Source organism: Lepidochelys olivacea (assembly GCF_965140295.1).
Source record: "Lepidochelys olivacea isolate rLepOli2 genome assembly, chromosome: 10".
NCBI lineage: Eukaryota > Metazoa > Chordata > Testudines > Cheloniidae > Lepidochelys > Lepidochelys olivacea.
The window spans coordinates 84,075,809-84,097,316 of record NC_140420.1 but is presented as its reverse complement, the minus strand read 5'-3'; the positions used below and the strand labels follow the sequence as shown (position 1 = coordinate 84,097,316).

Below are 21,508 nucleotides of genomic sequence, written 5' to 3'. Positions count from 1 at the left end.
AACAGAGAACCAGTAAGCATACATACATTGTACAAATACCTAGGAAAGGGAAAACAAGAGTCACATCAGCTAACTGTAAATCAGACTAATTAGAAGTAACCAGCAATTTTATCATTGACTCTGTGAATGCACACAAGCAATAATTGCTAGGGCTAAACTTTCAAATGTAATGCCTAAATATAGGTTCCAAAGGCCATGTTTAGACACACAAAAAAGCAACCCAATATTTTCCGGGAAGCTAAGCACATGCAGTGCCTGTTGACTTCAGTGACAGCTGTGGCTGCTCAACATTGCTGGAAAAATGGCATGCATGGCGGGAAGGCACTTAGAGAAAGCATAATCATGGTGGTACATTGCAAAGGATGGTTGAGAATTTAACTAGGAATTGCCTGGTGGCTTTTTTACTGGTTATATTGGTGGACATTTTGAGCACTTTTCTAAAAAAAACAGTTACAGTTGAATAGTTTTTGTTTTGGGGAATAGATAATACATTTTAAGGGCAAAATGCTGAGTGCAACTAAGGTGGGGGAGAGGTGCAAACAGGAGCATGCTACAACTTCCCAATCCTAAGTCCTTAAACTGCAAACTGTTACTCTGGCTGGCTATGATCCCCAAGTGACAACCTGCCATCCAGGGAATGCTGGAGCAGAGTGCTTTGTCCATGCTCTCTCACCACACCTCCTTGCTGCCAACAAACACATCTATGCTGAAGGCTGCAAGGGTGGTGATGTAAGACCCAGCTATACTTGCTCTGTGACTGCTGGGGACTTGCCTGCACTGGAGGAATTCCCAACTGGAGAGCTGCAGCTGTCTTTTTCCTCCACCTTAGCAGAGCTGAGGGCCAGGATTTGTCCCTGTATGTTGATTATATTACACTTTCAAAGTAAGTTTATGTCTCTCTTTCATAGCAGAGTCTAATTCATATGTTACAATTTACTGTTTATACTGAAGTTAATTGTTAGAGTATAAATTACTTCCTTCCTTGGAATATGGGTCATCTGTTCTGGCACCACATTATTATATGTTTGTGGGTACTAGGGAAGATATTAATTTTATTTAAAAATACTTCGTGTCTTCTAAGAACATCCACAGTGCTTCTCACATAAGATCTCAAATCACTTTACAAATATTACATAAGCTTTATGACACCTATTAAGTAAGCAAGTATCATTACAGCTATTTTATTGATGGGAATACTGGAGCACAGAGTAGGTAGGTGACTCCCAAAGTCACACAGTGCTTCCTTGATAGTTTGGAGCAGAACAAAGGAGTTCTGATTCCCATTCTTTTGCCTGATTGCTAGAGAGCACTGTGATGCCTGTAGTATGACTAGGTTTTTGTATTTTGCATGTATTTAGCATTTTCAAGATTTTTTTTCAAATTCTGTATTAAGTGACAAAATGTATGAATACAGACCAGGTGTGCTTTTAATTTAGAAACAGGTTAAATGCTACATTAAGAAGAAATTTCTGAAGTTAAATGGATGTTAGATGAAATCTAAATATCTTTTTTCTTCTATATCACATAGATTTCTGCTACTTATCTGACTGGTGATAGGACTGATGCTGAGGCTTCAAAAATCTATATACAGCTGTCAAAAAAAGATCCTCAAATAAAACTTCTTTATGTTACTCCAGAGAAGGTTTGTATTTATCTTAAAAGTGAAAAGTGTCATCAAGGCAACAAAACAAAGATTTTTACTAGTGAAAATGTTTTGTAAGAATTTTTAATGCATCTAAATTTAAAAAAAAATGCAACAAACATCTATCAGGAAACAACAAAAAAATCATTACAAAGGGATAAGCTACTAACATCTTTAGATAATTCTGTGAGATGCTGCCTGTCTGTAACTAATATGAATCAAAGAACAGCCCAAACAAAGCACAACCAAGTAAGTGGTGAAATTTGAAATGAAAGACTGCCATGTTAATAATCCTTTCTAGAATGTATACCAGTCTGTCTCCCCAGCTGGTTGGGATAGAGTAACCTGTTATAAGTCTAACAGATCCAGGAGCTGCACTCTCATTTTCAGCCAAAATTCATATGGCTGTTTTGAGAGAGATTACAGGGGCAAACCAATAATTGTTATCCACCCAATCAAAGTAATTGGTTACAGATCAATATCAAAGGAACTATTCTGCTGCATTAATTTCCTACTGTAAAAATCGTCAATATGAAATGCTGTCTCTTTGATTATTCCTTGAAAGCCTTCTGGGGGAGCTGTTTAGTGGTGGAGGGGTCATGCTAATGAGTCTTTCCTCCCCCCAAGTCAATTTTGCATTTGATTTGGTGAGAAATAGGCTCTTTAAATGGCCAGTCACAGAAACCTGTGGGATTCCCTAACGCTGCTTGTTAAAACAGAATTTTGGCTGGATAAAAAAATAAGGATTTTTAGTTCCACATCAGTTTTCTAGTTGTTCATGAAAATCTGTCTAGAATGATGACCATTAAAGACTGCTTTAAAGGTTCTGTAGGCAGTTAAAAAAAAAACAACAAAAACAAAAAACCACCTCTCTACAGAATCCTTAGTTTCATAATCTCTTAATTAAATAGGGTGGTGATTATTGTTAGGGGGCTTATTCCTTCTCCCTCTTACTTCCCTGGTCCTTCTCGCATGAACAGAGAGCAACAATACCCAAAGTCCAAAGGTGCAAACAATTTGATGTTTATTGGGGTGAACTTCCAGCAAGCATGATTCCAGTTTGCTTCCTTAGTGTCCCCCTTCCCAGCTCTGACACCACAGAGCCTTACACCTGTGTCCCTGTTCCCATTTCTGCCCTTAGCCAAACATGATTCCAATTTCCCCACCCCCATTCCCTGTTCCCATTTCCCCCACCCTTACTTCCTGATTGACTGCAGACTATATAGTAAAACTTGAGTTCTGCCTAGCTATACCTTAACCAATCATTTTCCTGAAATTTAACTAACCAATCCTAACATATTGTAACATGATTATGTAACCAATCATATCCCACCACCTTAATTAGTTTACACCCAGCAAAATTAATTATACAGCAGACAGAAACAATCACAGAACCAGATAGAGACCATGCAAATAAACAATAGCAAAGTGGGAACTATAAAGACAAAAAAATACAGAAGTGAGGATTTCACATCCCAGCTATTGATAAGTGAGTTCTTGCCAGGCAGGATGCTATCAAACTAAGTTTCCTTTTACATCTTCTAGGCACTTCCCTTTCTCTGGAGGCAATAGGCACTATCAGGACAGGATTGTATTCCTAACAGCCCAATAGCACCTTATTTCAATGTGACTAGTTCGGAATGTGAGGATGTGACCGGTCGCTTCCCAGCTTATGGCTGCCTCTGCTGGTTAGCCAAAGGCCTTAGCCTAAGAACAGGGCCTCAGACGGTCACAGTAAGAGAAGGCTCTTACACTGGCAGACAGTGATTTTGATTTTCTTTTATACCTCTATAACTAGCCAAGTGATAAGAATACACCTAAATTCTTAGAGAATAGGCCTTTACAGACAGGCCTGAATATCTATATTCTAACAATTATGTTTTAATGTTTTTCCTGTTAAAAACACTTGGTGGTGCGTCTACCTAGGTTTGTTCAAGTGGCAGACTGATTTCAGCCCTGAAAAATCTGTATGAGAGGGACCTATTGGCACGTTTCGTTATTGATGAAGCGCACTGTGTCAGTCAGGTAGATAGATACCTATTGATTTTTATTTTGAAATATCCATAATTTCAAAATAGTTGGAAAACTTTATTCAGTAGAGTGTGAAAAGATTAATTTTGTTTTTTAAACTAGTGGGGCCATGATTTTCGTCAAGACTATAAACGGCTGAACATGCTTCGCCAGAAGTTTCGCTCTGTTCCTATGATGGCTCTTACTGCAACTGCTAATCCCAGAGTACAAAAGGATATTCTAAATCAACTTGAGATGCTAAAACCACAGGTGTAAGTTGTTTGGAAGTATTAAGAAAAATTTGTATAAATTGCACTTCATCTCTAGGCAGAAAAATTTTCACTTTCAATTTAAGAAATGAACTTGTGTTAATCCCTACTCAGTCACCTGAAAAATATAGATATTTGTATCTAATGTGATGGAGTACATGGAATTTAAAATCCATTAAATACGAAAAAGGTTAAAAATGAAGAGCAGACTTCCCAAATTTCTTTCCCCACTTGGGGACACCAACTCTTCACACAGTAAAGTGTCATGAAGTTTTCTTTATCATTGAAAGGATGGGAGGGTAAATTGTAATTTTTGGGCTGGTAAATTGTCATGAAAACCTTGCAAAGCTGGTAAAGAATACGATCTATAGCATTTAGTGGGAAAATTCCAAAGCTTGAGTATGGCAAGGATTTTTTAATGTGGTAAACAGTGCAACTAAGGTATCAAATTAAATCTGGACTGTATTGCATTTGCACTGCGTGCAATAGAAAAACTGAAGTAATTTTGTCCTCCTTAAACCTATTGACTTCAAAGAGACTATCTGTGAAGTAAGGTGCTACTCAGGGTGAATAATCTGCTCCATAGTTCTTTAGCATCAGATCTGGTAAATTTCTATTGCTCTTGGAAACTGTGATAGTCTGTTATTAAGAAACAGATATGCTTCAATGCATGCATTTGATAGGTTTTGGAGTTATAAACCATTACAAACTCTGTTACCAGTGTACATCAGGCTTCACAAATAGATAAATCAGGTGTCACTTTAAATAGTGCATAAAGATTTGGTATCTTAACAATCAAATGATAGATTTGATGTGGACATTTGGGCTTTTTTATGGTTGACATGTAAAAGAAATGTCATCTAGTGTAGTTCATGCCCTGAAGAATGCATATAACAATCCTCATATTCTAAGCATGTCAGGATTTAAAAGGGAAAAATTAAGGTAGGTAAATTTCACTTTTCACCATATATATAAATATATATATATAAATTTCACCGAATTTCACCAATTTTCACCATGTGTTCTGTCTCTGAGCATGTTTGTCCTGCTGGTTTATGTACTGCAGAGAGTAGGCCTGCTTTCCCAGCCATAGGATGAACACAACAACACTAGCATTTACCGAAGTGATCCCAGATCCAAAAAGTGAGGAAAATCAATCCCAACAGGGCCAGGTAGAATGAAAAAAGACCCCTATTCAGAGGTTTAGGGGAGGAAGTAGTAGTTAATCTTAATTTGGAGTCCGTCGAGACAATTCCTATCCTATGGAGATTACTACATAGTGCAAAATTGTGCAATACCAGGGTCACTCATTAATATCCTGGATTCAAAATTATGTTCTCAATGACAATCTAGTCTCATTTGCTTTGACCTTTTACTCTGAAGACTTGTAGCACCTCTTTTAAAAATATACTATGTATATGATGCTAACATGCTTTGGACATTATGTTTTAGGTTTACTATGAGCTTTAACAGGCATAACTTGAAATATGATGTATTGCCCAAAAAGCCAAAAAGGGTGGCATTGGACTGCTTGGAATGGATCAAAAAATATCATCCGTGTGAGTATTGAATCTTCTTGTAGATGGATGTGCTCATATACATTTCAATGAATTACAGTTCTTGTATAAGGCAATAGTGGGTACATAAAACTCTACTCTCCTATGCCTTTTGAGAGTACTGGTAAATGTAGAAGAACAAAATGCCGGAGGCAGAGTAATTTAGTTCTTTGATGCCATGACTTAAGTTTAATCAGTGGGACACCTTAAAATAGAGGTTCCTGATGGGAATGAATAGGAAAAAGGGATGGCAGGGACTTGTAGGTTAAAATATCTAAATAAGAAAATTGCCTTTGCCATGCAAATGTTTATTTTTTTAGCAAACTCTTAATGGATTTTATTAAAGCTGGGTTGACTGAGAAGGCTGTTGATCCTTGTGAAGCAGAAGAACCTACATTCCAGCACAAACTTTCTCTTTATATTCACAGATGACTCTGGAATAATTTACTGCCTCTCACGACAGGACTGTAACAAAACCGCTGAAATTCTACAGGAAAAGGGTCTTGCTGCACTTGCCTATCATGCTGGCCTCAGTGACTCTGTTAGAGATCTTGTACAACGAAAATGGATTAATCAGGATGGGTGTCAGGTAAAAAGGAAAAACAAATGAGAAGGTTAATAGAGATTCTACAGGAAGAATGTGGGACTCTCACAAAAGCTCAAAGTGTAAACTAGAGCAAAATGCACATAAAAAATGAAACCAAAGTTGATATAAAAATCTTACATGACTAGACATGGAATTAAATAACTGTGCAGAATAGAGGGTCAGAAAACAGTTGCTAGCCCTTCTGTAGGGGAAGTGCTAATGTCAGCATCGCATTTACGTGGAATATTTATAAGCAACAGTAATAAATATTATACTTAAGAATTTTACAGAGGTTAAGGACTTGAGGCATTGTCGTACTGCTGTGAGGGAAGGCACCCTTTCACAGGTGGGGAAAATAAGGCACAAAGTCGTTAAGTGTTTTTGCACAAGGTCACACAGCAAGTTTATGGCAGAGCAGGAGCTCGAGCTCGGATCTTCTCTCAGTTCTGTGCTCTAACCACTAGACTCTTTCTGGGAAAGTAGCTGACATTTGTAAATATGTTTTGGCTGAATGTGTCTTACTCCTCTTGGGATACACCAAAATTAATTTTGCATTCAATACAGGATCATATTAGGAGGGCCGTACCAAATTCACAGCCATGAAAAATGCGTCATGGACCGTGAAATCTGGTCTCCTCCCTTCCCCCCCCACCCGTGAAATCTGGTCTTTTGTGTGCTATTACCCTATACGCTACAGGTTTCATGGGAGACCAGCGTTTCTCAAGTTGGGGGCACAGACCCAAAAGGGAGTTGGGAGGGGTTTGCAAGGTTACTTTAGGGGAGTCGCAGTATTGCCACCTTTACTTCTGTGCTGCCTTCAGAGCTGGACAGCAGCAGCTGCTGCCTGGGTGCCCAGCGCTGAAGGCGGCACTCTGCCAGCAGCAGTGCAGAAGTAAGGGTGGCAATACCAATCCGTGACCCCCTGCAACTCTTTTGGGGGGGGGGGGTTTAGGACCCCTACAATTACCACACTGTGAAATTAAATAGCTGAAATCATGAAATTTACAATTTTTAAAATCCTATGACCATGAAATGGACTAAAATGGACTGTGAATTTGGTAGGGCCCTACATATGAATGATCACAATACATTCATAGTGTAAAGTTGCTGTATGAATAGCTTGCATTAGCTTTATGATTGTATAATAATTTATGGCTCTTATTCCAGGTTATATGTGCAACAATTGCTTTTGGCATGGGAATTGATAAACCAGATGTACGCTATGTTGTTCATGCATCTCTCCCTAAATCTATGGAAGGTTTTTATCAAGAATCTGGCAGAGCTGGACGAGATGGTGAAGTTTCTCACTGTGTGCTTTTCTATAGTTATAGTGATGTAACCAGGCTCAGAAGGCTAATACAAAGTAAGCAAAGGCTCCCATCTCTGATATATCAAATGTTATGACAGGAAATAAGTAATTCAGTCAGTGTTAAGTTTTTGTCCTGTTCTATTTACATATTAGTTTGCTATTTTAAAGATCTTCAGAATGCCATATAATGCTGGACTGAGTCACTGTAGTTGCAGAGTCCCCCCAGCATGCTTTCATTGTTCCCCTCTCTGAAAATTTTCTTTACCTATACCTTAGTTTTAGTTTAAAAACCCAACCAATGTATTCATTTTGCAGAATTTCCAAACTTCTACTTTTGGGGCAGATACTGAGAGCATTTCTGTGGCTTTCTTTCTCCCCCATGTTCTTAAATTCTTAAAAGTGGAATGAGATGTCTTGACTGGCTAAGAATGTATTTTTTTGCCTAGGTAGCTGACTACTTTTATCTAAGTGCTTGAGGTAATTTGTTTGATCAGTAATGACTTTAGCCTTTGTGTACATTGTGTAACAAATACAATGAATGCATCCCTTTTATTTCAGTGGAAAAAGATGGAAACAGCCAAACAAGAAAAACCCACTTTGACAACCTTTACAGTATGGTTCATTACTGTGAGAATGTACATGAATGCCGGAGAATACAGCTTTTGGCTTACTTTGGGGAAACTGGTTTTAATCTTTCCTTTTGTAAGGAACACCCAGAAGTAACTTGTGACAACTGCTGTAGAAAGAAGGTAAAAAAATTACATCTGTAAATTTCAGCTCTTAAAATTGTGGGGTGTTTTTCTTAAGGTTGGTTTTAAAAAAAAAAAAAACCAACAAAAAAAAACCCCTTGATAATATATTCTAGAAGGCAGTACAGAGATACTGAGTGAGATCCTTCATGCCCTGTGATACCAAGTGTTTTGAGTTGGTCCCAAGGTGTAACCTAGAACAGACTTACACTAGTTGCATTTGGACCCCAGGAACTGATGGAGCAGCTGGGGACTGGGAAGTTTAACGATACCCTCCAACACCTCTTTTCTCCCAGCCATGCCTACTGTGCCAGAAGAAGTTGGCACAGAACTCACTGTGGTGGCTATGCCACCTAGGAATTCTCCCCCACAGGTGGAATCCTCCAGCTACTGTCTAAGAGGGCTCGAAGGCAGCTTTGTTTTGGGGTAGGAGTTTTGGAGTAGGAGAGGGTTTGCAGTCTCTCCAGGTCAAGGTCTGTTGACCAATAGATTGCTAGTGTGAACAGGAGTAAAACAAAAGGGTTGATGGATATCTTAAACCCACCATTTTGTCCAGCTTTGCAGGCCAATCAAGCATCTACCGATATTTGGTTTAAATATCTGGTGCTCCTAGTAATTCAGTAGATGACATTTTCAAATAAATATTACAATTTTAATAATCCACAAAATAAAGGCCAGGTTTAATTCATATATATTGACCTACTTACTCGTTACTCATATTTTCCTTTATCTGAATTAACTTTTAAAAAGGTATTCAATTGCAGTATAAATTACTGTCTTCAAGAAAAGTTAAGAAATAGTTTTTAAGTGCCTTAGAAAGGAAGTCCTGTTACCTTAAGAAAAAACTAATTGGTGGGAAAAAGTGCAGGAGGACTTTTTTCCACACCAAATGTAAGATTCTTTAATAAGTCTGCTGATTGAATTTAGTACATCTAGTTTTTAAACTGCAGAGGACTTCAAACACTAATCCCCATAATACCTCAAGGTAGGTAAGTATGATACCATTTTACAGATGGTGAAACTGAGGCAGAAAGGTGTTTGTTTCCACAGCGAGTCAATATTACAGTCCAAAGGACTTTATTTCTTAATCCTGTGCTCAGTGCACTACCCCACACTCTTCTCAGTTTTAAACCAATGATAATATTGAATAAAATAATGTAGACTCTACATAGTATATTATCATTTGGATGCACTAGAATTTATGCATCCAACTCTCGTTACTGTTGAGTTGAGTAAATCCTATATGGATATTTTTAAAATTAGTTAACTTGATCAACACAATACTCGAACAGTACTCTTGCAGTTTGAGTGTATAAACTCTGTTAAACCAAATAGAATCATAGAATCGTAGGACTGGAAGAGACTTTGAGAAGGCTTCTAGTCCAGTCCCCTGCACTTATGGGAGGACTAAGAATTCTCTAGATCATTCCTGAGAGGTGTTTGGAGATTTTTAAGAGCAGATTAGACAATGACAGAGATTCCACAACCTCCTTAAGCAATTCATTCCAGTGCTTAATCACCCTGACAGTTAGGAAATGTTTCCTAATGTCCAACCTAAACTGTCCCTGCTGCAATTTAAGCCCATTGCTTCTTGTCTTATCCTCAGAGGTTAAGGAGAACAATTTTTCTCCCTCCTCCTCTTTTATGTACTTGAAAGCTGTTATCATGTCCCCTTGCAGTCTTCTTTTCCAGACTAACCAAACCCAATTTTTTCAATCTTCCCTCATAGGTCATGTTTTCTAGACCTTTAATCATTTTTGTTGCTCTTCTCTGGACTTTCTCCAATTTGTCCACATCTTTCCTGAAATGTGGCTCCCAGAACTGGACACAATACTTCAGTTGAGGCCTAATCTGCATGGAGTAGAGTGGAAGAATTATTTTTCATGTCTTGTTTACAGCACTCCTGCTAATACATCCCATAATTATGTTTGGTTTTTTTTTCTTTACCTTTCTGCAGTACTCCTTCCTCGGCAATCATTTCCCATTTTGTATGTGTGCAACTGATTGTACCTTGCATTTGTCCTTTCTGAATTTCATCCTATTTATTTTACACCATTTCTACAGTTTGTCCAGATCATTTTGAATTCTCATCTTATCCTCCAAAGCACTTGCACGTTCCAGCTTGGTATTGTCTGCAAACTTTATATGTGTACTCTCTATGCCATCCATCTAAATAATCAATGAAGATACTGAACAGAACTGGACTCAGAACTAATCCCTGCGGGACCCCACTTGATATGCCCTTCCAGCTTGACTGCAAACCACCAATAACTAGTCGCTGGGAACGGTTTTCCAGCCCATTATGCACCCATTTTACGGTAGCTCCATTTAGGTTATATTTTCCTAGTTTGTTTGAGAAGGTCGTGCAAGACAGTATCAGAAGCCTTACTAAAGTCAAGATATACCACATCTACCACTTCCCCCCTATCCACAAAGCTTATTGCCCTGTCAAAGAACGCTATTAGGTTGGTTTGCCATGATTCGTTCTGGGCAAATCCATGCTGACTGTTACTTATCACCTTATTATCTTCTAGGTGTTTGCAAATCGATTGCTTAATTATTTGCTCCATTATCTTTCTGGGTACTGAAGTTAAGCTGACTGGTCTGTAATTCCCTGGGTTGTCCTTATTCCCCTTTTTATAGATTGGCACTATATTTGCCCTTTTCCAGTCTTTTGGAATACTGTATCAATTTTGTACAACAATAAAATTGCTTTGCAATATCTATGTTCTTTAACTTTATTGATCCTTTTACATTTTCAAAGGATTATTTACTAACCTAAAATTCCCAATGCCAATGGCATATCAATGTAAATAGGCAATAACTAATCTGTATGTGGATCAGAATTAATTTATGATTGAAAAAGCCCAGCAGTGAGAAACAAAGTTGTCAGTAGCAAATGGTATTAGTTACAATGGAAACAAATCTTTCTAATCAAATCTATTGTGATAGGATTACAAATCAAGAAATGTGACGAATGAAGTGAAAAGTATTATAAGATTTGTTCAAGAGCATTGTGGACAAATGGGGAGAAGAAATGCAAGTTCTGGAAGGTATACGTTGAACATGATGATTGACATTTTCTTGGGTAAGTTCTGTTCTACCGCTCAAATTTGGTGTAGGCTGTATGCCAGAGGGCCCATAAAGCACAGGCAGAAGCTAGAAACAAGATATATACCAATAGGGTTCCTTTCTGAGAGTAATCCATATGGCATGTGCTCTAGAATAAATAAAAACCCTAGCCTTAACTGGACTATATAGTGTAGATAAAATGATAATTATTGTAAGTCTTCAAGCTTCTGCCACTTGTTCAGGTTTTTGTGAATGGGCTGTGCAAAATGGCTCCATAGCCTTCTACAGTTGCGTAACTTACTGGCTTGGTTATTAGACCAATTCTGTTTGTTCTTACTAAACAGGTACGAAAAGTGCTAGGATTCAGTCTGGTATATTTGGGAAGGGAGCTGCTTACTCACGACATAATGCGGAAAGGCTGTTTAGAAAGCTGGTACTGGATAAGATTCTTGAGGAAGAATTGTATATCACTGCTGCCGAGCAAGCAGTAGCATATGTAACGGTAGGAGAGAAAGCGCAGGCTGTCCTAGATGGATATCTACAGGTGTGTAACAAATTTACTTTTTCTTTAATTCTACATTGGTGTTTCCTTCTTAAATTAAAATGAAACTGTTGCTCTTCTCTGCTTTAAGAACATGCTTTGAATTTACATTGAGTGCCAGGATAGTTTAAAAACAAAAATAACTATATTTCTATAATCTCATATATTCAATAATTTCAGGGTGCTTTGCAACCATTTACGAAACTCTGGTGAGTTGTCAAGAGTACTAGTATAACCTGCTTGTAGATGATGGAAACTGAGGTACAGAAATTACTTGTCACCTGTAGGAAATAGTATGCGGTAGGTCTGGTTTCCAGTCCAATGCTCTAACCAAGCACTTCTCAAGTGGTAGGGCATGACTCAAAAAGTGGTTCATAAGGGGGCATCAACTGGGTTACACCCCACAAGGGGAGAAACAAAACTGGCAAAATCCTGTGATCCCTAGGACTCAAAAGGAGCTAGTTAAGTGGAGGAAAAAAGCAACTCTCTCCTTTCCTTGAGGCTGTTTCTGCCTTGCTCCTTTCTCTCCTAACCCCAGTCCATCTGCAGCTCCTCAGCCCTCTTCACCAGCCAGTGTTAAGCTCCAAGGAAAGCTGCACTACAAGAGGCTGCATAGCCAGTGCACCGGTAACTCCCCTTTCAGAGCAGTCCTGTGTACGTAGAGGTAAAAGAGAGAAGCCATTTTAAGCAGCCAGCCCTCAACAATAGTCCCACCAGCTCCATCAGCCCCCACCCAAACTTGCTGTGTGTTTTTTTGTTTTTTTCCTGTTTTTTGTGAACTCAGTCCCACAATTCTTTTAAAAAGGATTGTGCCTACTAACCACGTGGCTTTGGGATTCCTGGTGAAAAACCCCATACACATAAAAAGGATCTTGTATAGAGTTGTTCTTCTTGTTGGGTAAACAGTTACCTTAAGTCAATAACAAATGTTATTAAAAATTTTTTTTTTTCAGTTTTAATACCTGTTTTTACTGGTTAAAGGCCAGATATCTGCTGTTCAGCGGCTCTGGAATTTCTCTCATATAAATTAATCACTTATTTAATTTCTTATTTTAACAGGTGGAGTTTTATGAAACTGAGAATGCCAGCAGTATTCGAAAGCAAAGGGCTTCAGTGACAAAAATGTCACAACGGGAAGAGATGGTTAAGAAATGTCTTGTGGAACTTACAGATGTTTGCAAAACTCTTGGAAAAGTTTTTGCTGTCCATTACTTCAATATTTTTAACACTGCTACACTCAAGAGAATAGCAGGTAATGTTTATCCTCATGACCAAAACTCCTATGGGGGCAGTAGGCTATTTCTGGTTCAGGGCAGGATTCATCCCAGGGTGGGCTTACACTTGGTGGTGGCGGGCACGCTTTGTGACAGTTTGAAAGCACACTGATTGACTTCCATCCTTCAGCTTACTGCTGACAGTAGTGTACATGCTAACTAACTGGGAGGCGATCTGCTGGAAGAGAGGCATGTGCGCTATTCTGCCCTGATTTCTTTAAACCCCCGTTCCTAAACTGTGCTCTGATGGGCATGATTAAGTGCTATTTGTCTACTGCGTATTAAGCTCTATAATGGAGCTCTTGAAAGAGTATTTAAGATTTTCTCTGATTGTTTGTTCCTTGTTTAGTATATGAATGGGAGTTGGTAGTTCTGACATCCTACTGATGGGCAACATATTGCCCATCTTCCAACAAAATTCCGAAAATACATCTGGTTGTCTGATTCAATCCTGTCTACACTTTACCTGAATTTTAAATCTACAAATGTTCCTTTGCTTTTTTTTTTTTTGTTTTTTTTTTTAAAGTGTGCAAAATCTGTTTTGTCTGATATAAATTTTATCTAATCAAAATTTCTTTACATCTGCATACAGAAACCTTGTCTTCTGACTCGGAGGTTTTGCTTCAGATTGATGGTGTTACAGAAGACAAATTGGAAAAGTATGGTGCAGAAATAATTCAAGTCATGCAAAAGTACTCTGAATGGACACTGCCAGGTATAGTATGCCTTGCATCCAAATGGGTGTGCTTTTTATTTAAAAGCCTTTTCTCTGTATGAAGTTACATAAATAAGGGGTCCATGTTAAAATACAGCTTTATGGCCTGTGTTCAAACTTTCATTTTTAAAAATTGTGGCTTTTCAGAGCACAGAAGCATCCTTAACTAAGAGGTGGGAGGGGAGGTGGAAGAGGAGAGATTCACTATCTATCTTAAGAAATAGACAGTGGTGGATAACTGGACTTCAGATGTCCTGGGTAAGAACAAGAGAAGAAAAGTAAGATTGCTCATCTGTTGGCACGCCTTTCATGGCTGGGAGCATAGAGGAGATTTTCAGCCTTGAGGTGTATCGTGCACTGTAATTTTCCCATTCACATCAACTAGTTATGGGCTAGCATTGTAGCATGGGTGAACAAATCAGACTAAAGTTCTCCAATGACTCATGTGTTGGTCAACTGTAAAACTAGCAGAGAAAAGTGTAACCTGATTCAATGGTTGAAAGTTGAAGCTAGACAAATTCAGGCCAAAAATAAGGCATAAATTATTAGCAGTGAAGGTAATTAGCCACTGGAACTATTTATCAAGGGTTCTGGTGGATTCTCCATCACTGACAATTTTTAAATCAAGATTGCTCTAGGAATTATTTTGTGGAAGTTGTCCCAGACCATGTCCCAGTTGCATTAGTTTTAACAAAATGTCCTTTTGTAGAAGACACTGACTCTTACCACACTGTGGACACGGACGCTGGAAAACGTGAAAGTGAGGAGATAGAGAAGACACACACAACTTCTAGCTATTTTTGCAACAGCACAAACAAAGGAAAGAAGAGGAAAAGACCACCATTCTTCAGAGAATCCAAGAAGAAAAAAACAGGTTATGGTGGTAGCCAGCAGTCTCGTTCCAAGGGGTATGTAGTTTGTTAATACTTGTAACACGGATTTAACCAAAATAGCATGATAAAAATACCCACTAGAGTGTTGGATTAAGGTTGCTTTAATTTAATGTTGAAGAATATAGTCAGTAGGAAAACGGTGAAGGGGGAGAGAGGCATTAGCCCAGCCGCATGAAAAACATGGATTTGGAAGTATTTATAACCTCTTTATAAAGTCATTATTGTACAATGGTGATACTTCAGAAGCACACATGACTCCTGTGGAATCCCTAGATCTGAGAGGTGGTTGTCTCTCTCTGATTTCACACAAGGCTAGAATATGGAGTGCAGAGCAGATGATCTCTTCCTTGCTCTCCAGGCATCCAGGAGGGTAGCAGTGTCAGGAGAAATGCACCCCATGTAGCAGTGGGAAATGGGTTTGAAGCAAGAGACTGATCTTATGCATGACAATATGTTAAGGATTTCACTCCACCAATCTCATTTTAATCAAGTTAAGGTCCTGGAAGACTTATATCCATTCCATAGAATTACAGTAAACTGAGGGATCCAGGGATTGAAAAAATCTTACATCACACTCACAACTGTTTTCAGATAATGAAAAAAATATTCTAAGCTTGATTCTGTGCCTTCCCTTTGAAATCTCCTTCTGTCTCCTAAAAATGGAAGTGGGACAGACGTTCCCCAGTTATAATTTTTCCATCTGGAATCTCCAGTAAATATATCTTTTAAATGCTAAGCAGCCTGCCAGAGCCCTGAAATTTAGGTTCATTACTAAACATTAGTTTTGTGGTTTTCAATACAGTACACAACTGCAGATGTGCTGGTGGGGCAAATGTTCTTGTTTTCCTTTGTCACTGTAATTGGTGACATCTATATTTCCCAAAAGCTCCTATCAAAGTTGCATGCTTTGCAGCAGTTTTTAATTCTGATATTAACTTAAAGCAAGCCACAATTTTATTGGCATACCTTTCCACTGTTTTTGAAACTTTTGCAGGCAAGGCAACAGAGAGAGCAAAATTTAAAGAGATGCTGTCAGGAATCTTTTGTTTATTTTTTGCTTACTCACTTGGAATTAGTGCTTAAAAAAAATGATTTTGGAAGCTTGAGAATTAGTTTTGTCTTTCTGGTTTTTCCTTTTCCATTTGTAAACATTTTATCTTCCTCCCCCTTCTTTTGCCCACAGCTTCTCACATAGAGCACCCAACAATATAGCTCTGCTTCACTTCCTTATCTGTTTACTATTGGTATTGGTAGCATTAAATTGTGTTTCTTAATTTGTGCTCCATTTGTTCACTATGGATACATATATACCACCCGAACAAGCAACCTTGTAGGTCCTACGTACACAATGGCTATTTAAGCATTCATTTATTTCTTGCAACAGCAAGGAGGATTTTGAAATACAGAGGACATTTCCCCCAGAAGTTGGGGCTTAAACTGTATGGTGGTTTGCTGCTTAACTTTCTGGGTTAAATGAATTTATTCCATAACAGCAGTATTTAAAACATTTGACAGAGAAGGTCTGAAGTTAAAATGAATCATGAGAGACAAACTCTGCATTTGATATAAACAAGATTAGTGCAAACATGTTGTTTTTACCCAATAAGTTTCCTCTTCTAGATGAGAATCACAGGGGAAAAAACCCTGGATAATGTTAATACATAACAGTTACTTAAGTCTAAAGACACGGGAAACTAAATGTAGGTAATACTCATTTTAGAAAATTAGAAGGAAGCTGGAAAGCACAGAAAAATTGTCTGGCCTCATTAAGGCATTCAGAGATCCATCTTCAAAATGGATCTTTTCCACTCATACCACAAAGTTCATATCAATTGCTCCCCCAAAAAACTTTTACCTTAATTGTGCAGTGTCTGCAAAGATTCCCATCTTCTCCATGCTCTTAGGTAACACATTTTTATTCTATTTTTATTCTTGAATTGGCAAAATAAATGATTTCCCACTATTCACAAAGATTACCTATGCCAGCAGCCAGAGGTGTTTTTTACGTAGCACTAGCACATCTGCATGAACGAACATGCTAGGTCCAGATCAGAAAATAATGAAATTTACATGGGAAGAGCAAAGGTTACCTTCTGGTTCATTTGGAGATGTTATTCACACTTACCCTCCTAAAAACTACTGTGTAGTGTTCCAGGCACAAAACATTGTGGCATCCCACCACAGAAGGGGAATAGTAAATGGTGGGTGAAATAGTTATGGAGGGAACTGATCGTATAGCACTTTCTATTATAAAGGATTCTTCTGACCTTTTTCTGAGACACACTCAGACCTTCATTGTTTGCAGCAGCCTTTGATATTTGGCTTGAGCTAGGGAAGTGCCTTTTCTTTGTTCCCTGCAATCCCATTCAACTTTTTGCTGACATAAATTACTAAAAATTGCCATTTCCCTTCTCCTGCTTACATAGCTCATCATGAGAAAATAACTGAACACAATAACATTCCAAAGTGCTCATCTCACACCACCACCAAATCATCATTAGCAGATACTATACCTGGGGTTGCCCCAGAACAGCTGTAATTTGTGGGGGAAGGGGACTGAGTTGGGATCCTTGGACCCAGCAGATGGCCCTAATAGATCCATAGCCCCCTCTGGGTGCACCTGCATGAGGCAGAAACCAGGCTGGGTTCTTCCCCATCCCTTCCACGTAAGTACCTGGCTCCAGTTGCACCATCCCCCGGATTCACCATATGAAGCAGGAATGCCAAGTCCTGGAGATGAACAGAAGGCTAGGCTGGATTTAACTCCATTCTTCATGGACCCAGAAGTCCATCCTCCCTCTGGGACGACAGCCTCCTGCTGCCAGTTAAGTTAGCCCTGGAGCTCAAGTGGTAGCAGCCTGTGCTGTAGGTTCATGGTACAAACCCTGATAATGATGGATTGGGGGGAGGGGAGGAGAAGAGGAATGGTGGTTAGTTACGCTAGTAAATTTATTTTTTCTTTTAAAATACAGTTAGAAAAACATACAGAAAATTACACTAAAGGTCAAGCACGTGAAAGTTAGGAGATTCCAGATTTATGGTTATCTATAACATTAATTCTGCCCCCTTATGCATATGGATTATGGAACAGTCTAGGTATATGATCATATGCAGTTTTTCCTCAGGATTCCTGCCCATTCAGAGTACAGGATGGACATGCAGGAGTGCAGACTTATTGTACAGGCAACCATAGATCTGGCATTTCTTCGTCTGAGTGCTTGACTTTGCATTTTAAACAACATTCTTTTAACAAGCTTTGTATGTAATTCCTATAAGGTCTGTAAATTGCTTTGGTAGCTTTCCTAGATCAGGGGAATCAAACTCATTTGGAGGACAGGGCCAAATTGTATAATTAATTATAGTTCTTGAGCCTGGCTATATAGGACTATATATATATATATATATATATATATATATATATATATATATATATATATATATAATATAGGACTGTATACTCACAATGCAGTGGAACACCCATTGATGTCAGTAGGTGGTTTTCAGAGAGCAAGAAAAGACAATGGCCTGTATGTACTGATTATGTTCAGTTATTTATTCAATGCCTTTATTGAGAAAAAATAAATCTCCTTTAATCCCACTGCTGTTTCTGCCCTCTCTTTCTCTCCATCTTTTCTGGATTTCGTCCTCTGCAGGAACTCCCAATTTCCAATCCAGTGAACTTTCCTACCTTTCTATCCTCTAAAATGATCAGTGATTTCAGTATTTAAAGTTGTCACTAAGGTGTCATTTAAAGTTGTTCCACTAATCAGATTAATAGAGGACAAGGGACTTCACCCTTTTGCATAACTGTTTCAGGCTGTCCGCAGACATCATAGCTTATATTACACTTGGTTCACCTTTAAAAGGTTACTTCTGCACCCATGAGCTTTAGAAATTTACTTTTGTTTTTAAATGAAGGATCATATTCTGGAGAATATGAACGTGTTTATGCAAGCCACATAAATACATCATGCAGGTGGATTTGGCACATGGGTCATATATTTGACTCTCTTAGATAAAATGTAATATATAGGTTTATGGTATTGGTTATCATGTTGATATGCTAAATCATCCTTTTTTCTCTACATTTGTAGGGGTTATATCAACAACAAAAAGGTCTCTTCTAACGCCAAAGCCCAGACCTCATCAAGATACAATTCAACATCTTATGGTGCTACAGTCATGCCAGGAACCAGTAGGAAACTGGGGATTATGGCACCACCAAAGCCCAAAACCAGACAATTCCTTAAACCTTCCTACTCACTATTGTAACTACTAGAATGTAAATACTGTATAAAGCTACAAGCTGTCAGCATTTCCATTAACTTCCAGTTTTTCAAATGTATTAAAGCTTCGACATCATATCTGTACAGTACAAAGAGTGTATTTGTTTAAATAAATGCTTTTAGATAAATGCATCTCTTTATTTGGAACTTTTAATTCTTCCCTGATGCTAAATATTCTTATAAAAAGAATATGCTAATTTTGATTGATTATAGAAGACTTAGTAGTTATTAATCATTGTAAGAATGCTCTAATTCTTTGAGAACTGCCTTTCTCTGATTCCACATATGGGATGTATATGACTGTAGCTCAAACCCAGTTACCAGCAGTGATGGTTGGAGCCACAAACCTCATTGACCATACTAATAAAGGATGATATCCTTCAGTAGTTCAGGGCCAGCTAGCTGGTCTTGAATGGCTTTCTATAAAAAAATCTAGGTTTTAGGATGACTTTCTTAGTTTGAGGTGTTAGGTTAATTTAGTTTTGGTTTCATAGTCCTGGATATTTCCCCCACATCTCCTGGGTCTAGCAGCCCCTTGGGGCATTTGAAGTGTTGCCAAGAGTATGTTTGAAAACTGCAAGGCTTTATAGTCTGTCAGACACATAGGTGCTGCCTGAGCTAAGGGCATTCTTTGGATCTTACCTGGCTTGTGGTGGGGTTTCCTTCAGAGCTTCAAAACACCCTTCTGTCCTCATGAGCTCTGAACTGCATCAACATAGGCCCACATCCACACTTGATAAATTGCACTTTCACCCCTATCAATTTATTTAAATGCTTCACAGATTTTTTTAAGCCTGGAAGGGACCATTATGACTATCTTGTCTGACCTGCATAACACAGGTGAGAGAATTTCACCAACTCCTGCATCAAACCCATAACTTCTAGTTGAGCTAGAAACATATCTTTTAGAAAGACAGGCAATCATAATTTAAAGACTTCAAGTGATGGATAATATACCACATCCCTTTGTAAGTTGTTCCAATGGCTAATTACCCTAACCATTACAAATCTGCCTCTCATTTGTAGCCTAAATTTGTCTAGCTTCAGCTTCAAGCTATTGGCCCTTATTCTTTTGTCTCCTAGCTTTAAAAACCCCTATCAAATTCTTCTCCCTGAGCAGGTACTTGTAGACCACAGTCAAGTCACTTCTTAATCTTGTCTTTAAAGAAAATCTATTTAGTTTAACAGTTTCACTGAAGGCAGGTTTTTCAGACTTCTAATCATTGTAGCTCTTTTCTGAACTCTCCAGTTTGTCAGCATAGGCTTCTTCTCATATTAGCATCACTTCAACTGTACCTAGTTTGTTATATGGACTTCTCTAACTCTCTTAGGCAGTGGGAAAGCATAGAAATTTCCATAATCAGGATTCTCACTGAGCTCGATACTCAACCAACATAGAAGGTGCTGTAGATACTCTTACTATGTCCCTAATGGTCATACATGCATATTGAACAGGAGCAATGAAAAGCTGCAGCTTTACAGACCACCAGGAGTTTCCTAGGTAAAGCATAGTGGCAAGTACCCATTACCTTCTCTAAGATCTCCAAAGAGGAAGGAAAGAATCTACCTAAAACCGCCCACTTGTGAAATTCTGAAGGCAAATCAACAAAATGTTGTGGACTCAAGTTACCAAAATCTCTTGATAAATCTAGGAAAGACATTTTACCTTCCTCTATTGCCAGGAGAAGATCTAGTTCATCTACTCTGGGACTAATGCACAAATGCTCTCTGTTCTGTATAATACCAGCTAATGGGCTTCTTCACTTCTGTCAGGAAAGGTTGTGGAAATTTGTTTACATACTCTCCACTCTTATTTGGCAACATACTGGTAACGGTCTGAGGTTAAGAAAAAATCTCACCTGATCTCTATTCAACTCCTACATTTTCTAGTGCTGTATGGAGGCAAGTTTTAAATGAGCCAAGCAATGTGCTTTTCACCCCTACCCTGCCATGCTATGCTAGTCTGATTAGCTATTACAAGCAGCAGGAGAGTGAATTTGTGTGGGGGGGTGGAGGGTGAGAAAACCTGGATTTGTGCTGGAAATCACTTTAGATAAGCTATTACCAGCAGGACAGTGGGGTGGGAATAGGTATTGTTTCATATTCTCTGTGTATATATAAAGCCTGCTGCAGTTTCCACGATATGCATCTGAGGAAGTGAGCTGTAGCTCACGAAAACTTATGCTCTAATAAATTGGTTAGTCTCTAAGGTGCCACAAGTCCTCCTTTTCTTTTTGCGAATACAGACTAACACGGCTGTTACTCTGAAGCTCCCCTTACTTACATTTCATCTCATTCTTTTACCTGTTACTTCTTCTCCCTCATTAAACCATTACTTTCTAATCATTACTGATCACCATAGTATTATGTGCTTGCAGAAGCATGTTTCTTTATAACAGGACTCCAGCCTGATATATGGAGAGAGTCCAGCGGAGGGCAATGAAAATCATGAGGCGGCTGGGGCACAGGAATTACAAGGAGAGGCTGAGGGAACTGGGCTTGTCTAGTCTGCAGAAGAGATGAGTGCGGGGGGGGGGGGGATTTGATAGCAGCCGTCAGCTACCCAAAGGGGGGCTCCAGAGAGAATCATAGACTATCAAGGTTGG

At 38.6% G+C, this 21,508-nt stretch overlaps 1 protein-coding gene across 4 annotated transcripts in view; it reads left to right on the top strand.

The window, feature by feature from the left end:
- Positions 1 to 19,030, top strand: part of BLM (BLM RecQ like helicase) — a 34,212-nt gene extending 15,182 nt beyond the window's left edge. For all 4 annotated transcript variants that reach the window (XM_084641240.1, XM_084641241.1, XM_084641239.1 and 1 more), the window contains 13 exons: positions 1,529 to 1,642; positions 3,569 to 3,667; positions 3,776 to 3,924; positions 5,374 to 5,480; positions 5,906 to 6,066; positions 7,231 to 7,426; positions 7,931 to 8,121; positions 11,074 to 11,209; positions 11,538 to 11,737; positions 12,794 to 12,986; positions 13,601 to 13,723; positions 14,433 to 14,631; positions 18,711 to 19,030. In XM_084641240.1, coding sequence (XP_084497366.1) covers positions 1,529 to 1,642; positions 3,569 to 3,667; positions 3,776 to 3,924; positions 5,374 to 5,480; positions 5,906 to 6,066; positions 7,231 to 7,426; positions 7,931 to 8,121; positions 11,074 to 11,209; positions 11,538 to 11,737; positions 12,794 to 12,986; positions 13,601 to 13,723; positions 14,433 to 14,631; positions 18,711 to 18,888 — 2,046 coding nt within the window. In that variant the 3' untranslated portion in view covers positions 18,889 to 19,030. The remainder of the gene's footprint in view (positions 1 to 1,528; positions 1,643 to 3,568; positions 3,668 to 3,775; positions 3,925 to 5,373; positions 5,481 to 5,905; positions 6,067 to 7,230; positions 7,427 to 7,930; positions 8,122 to 11,073; positions 11,210 to 11,537; positions 11,738 to 12,793; positions 12,987 to 13,600; positions 13,724 to 14,432; positions 14,632 to 18,710) is intronic.
- Positions 19,031 to 21,508: the final 2,478 nt, after the last annotated feature.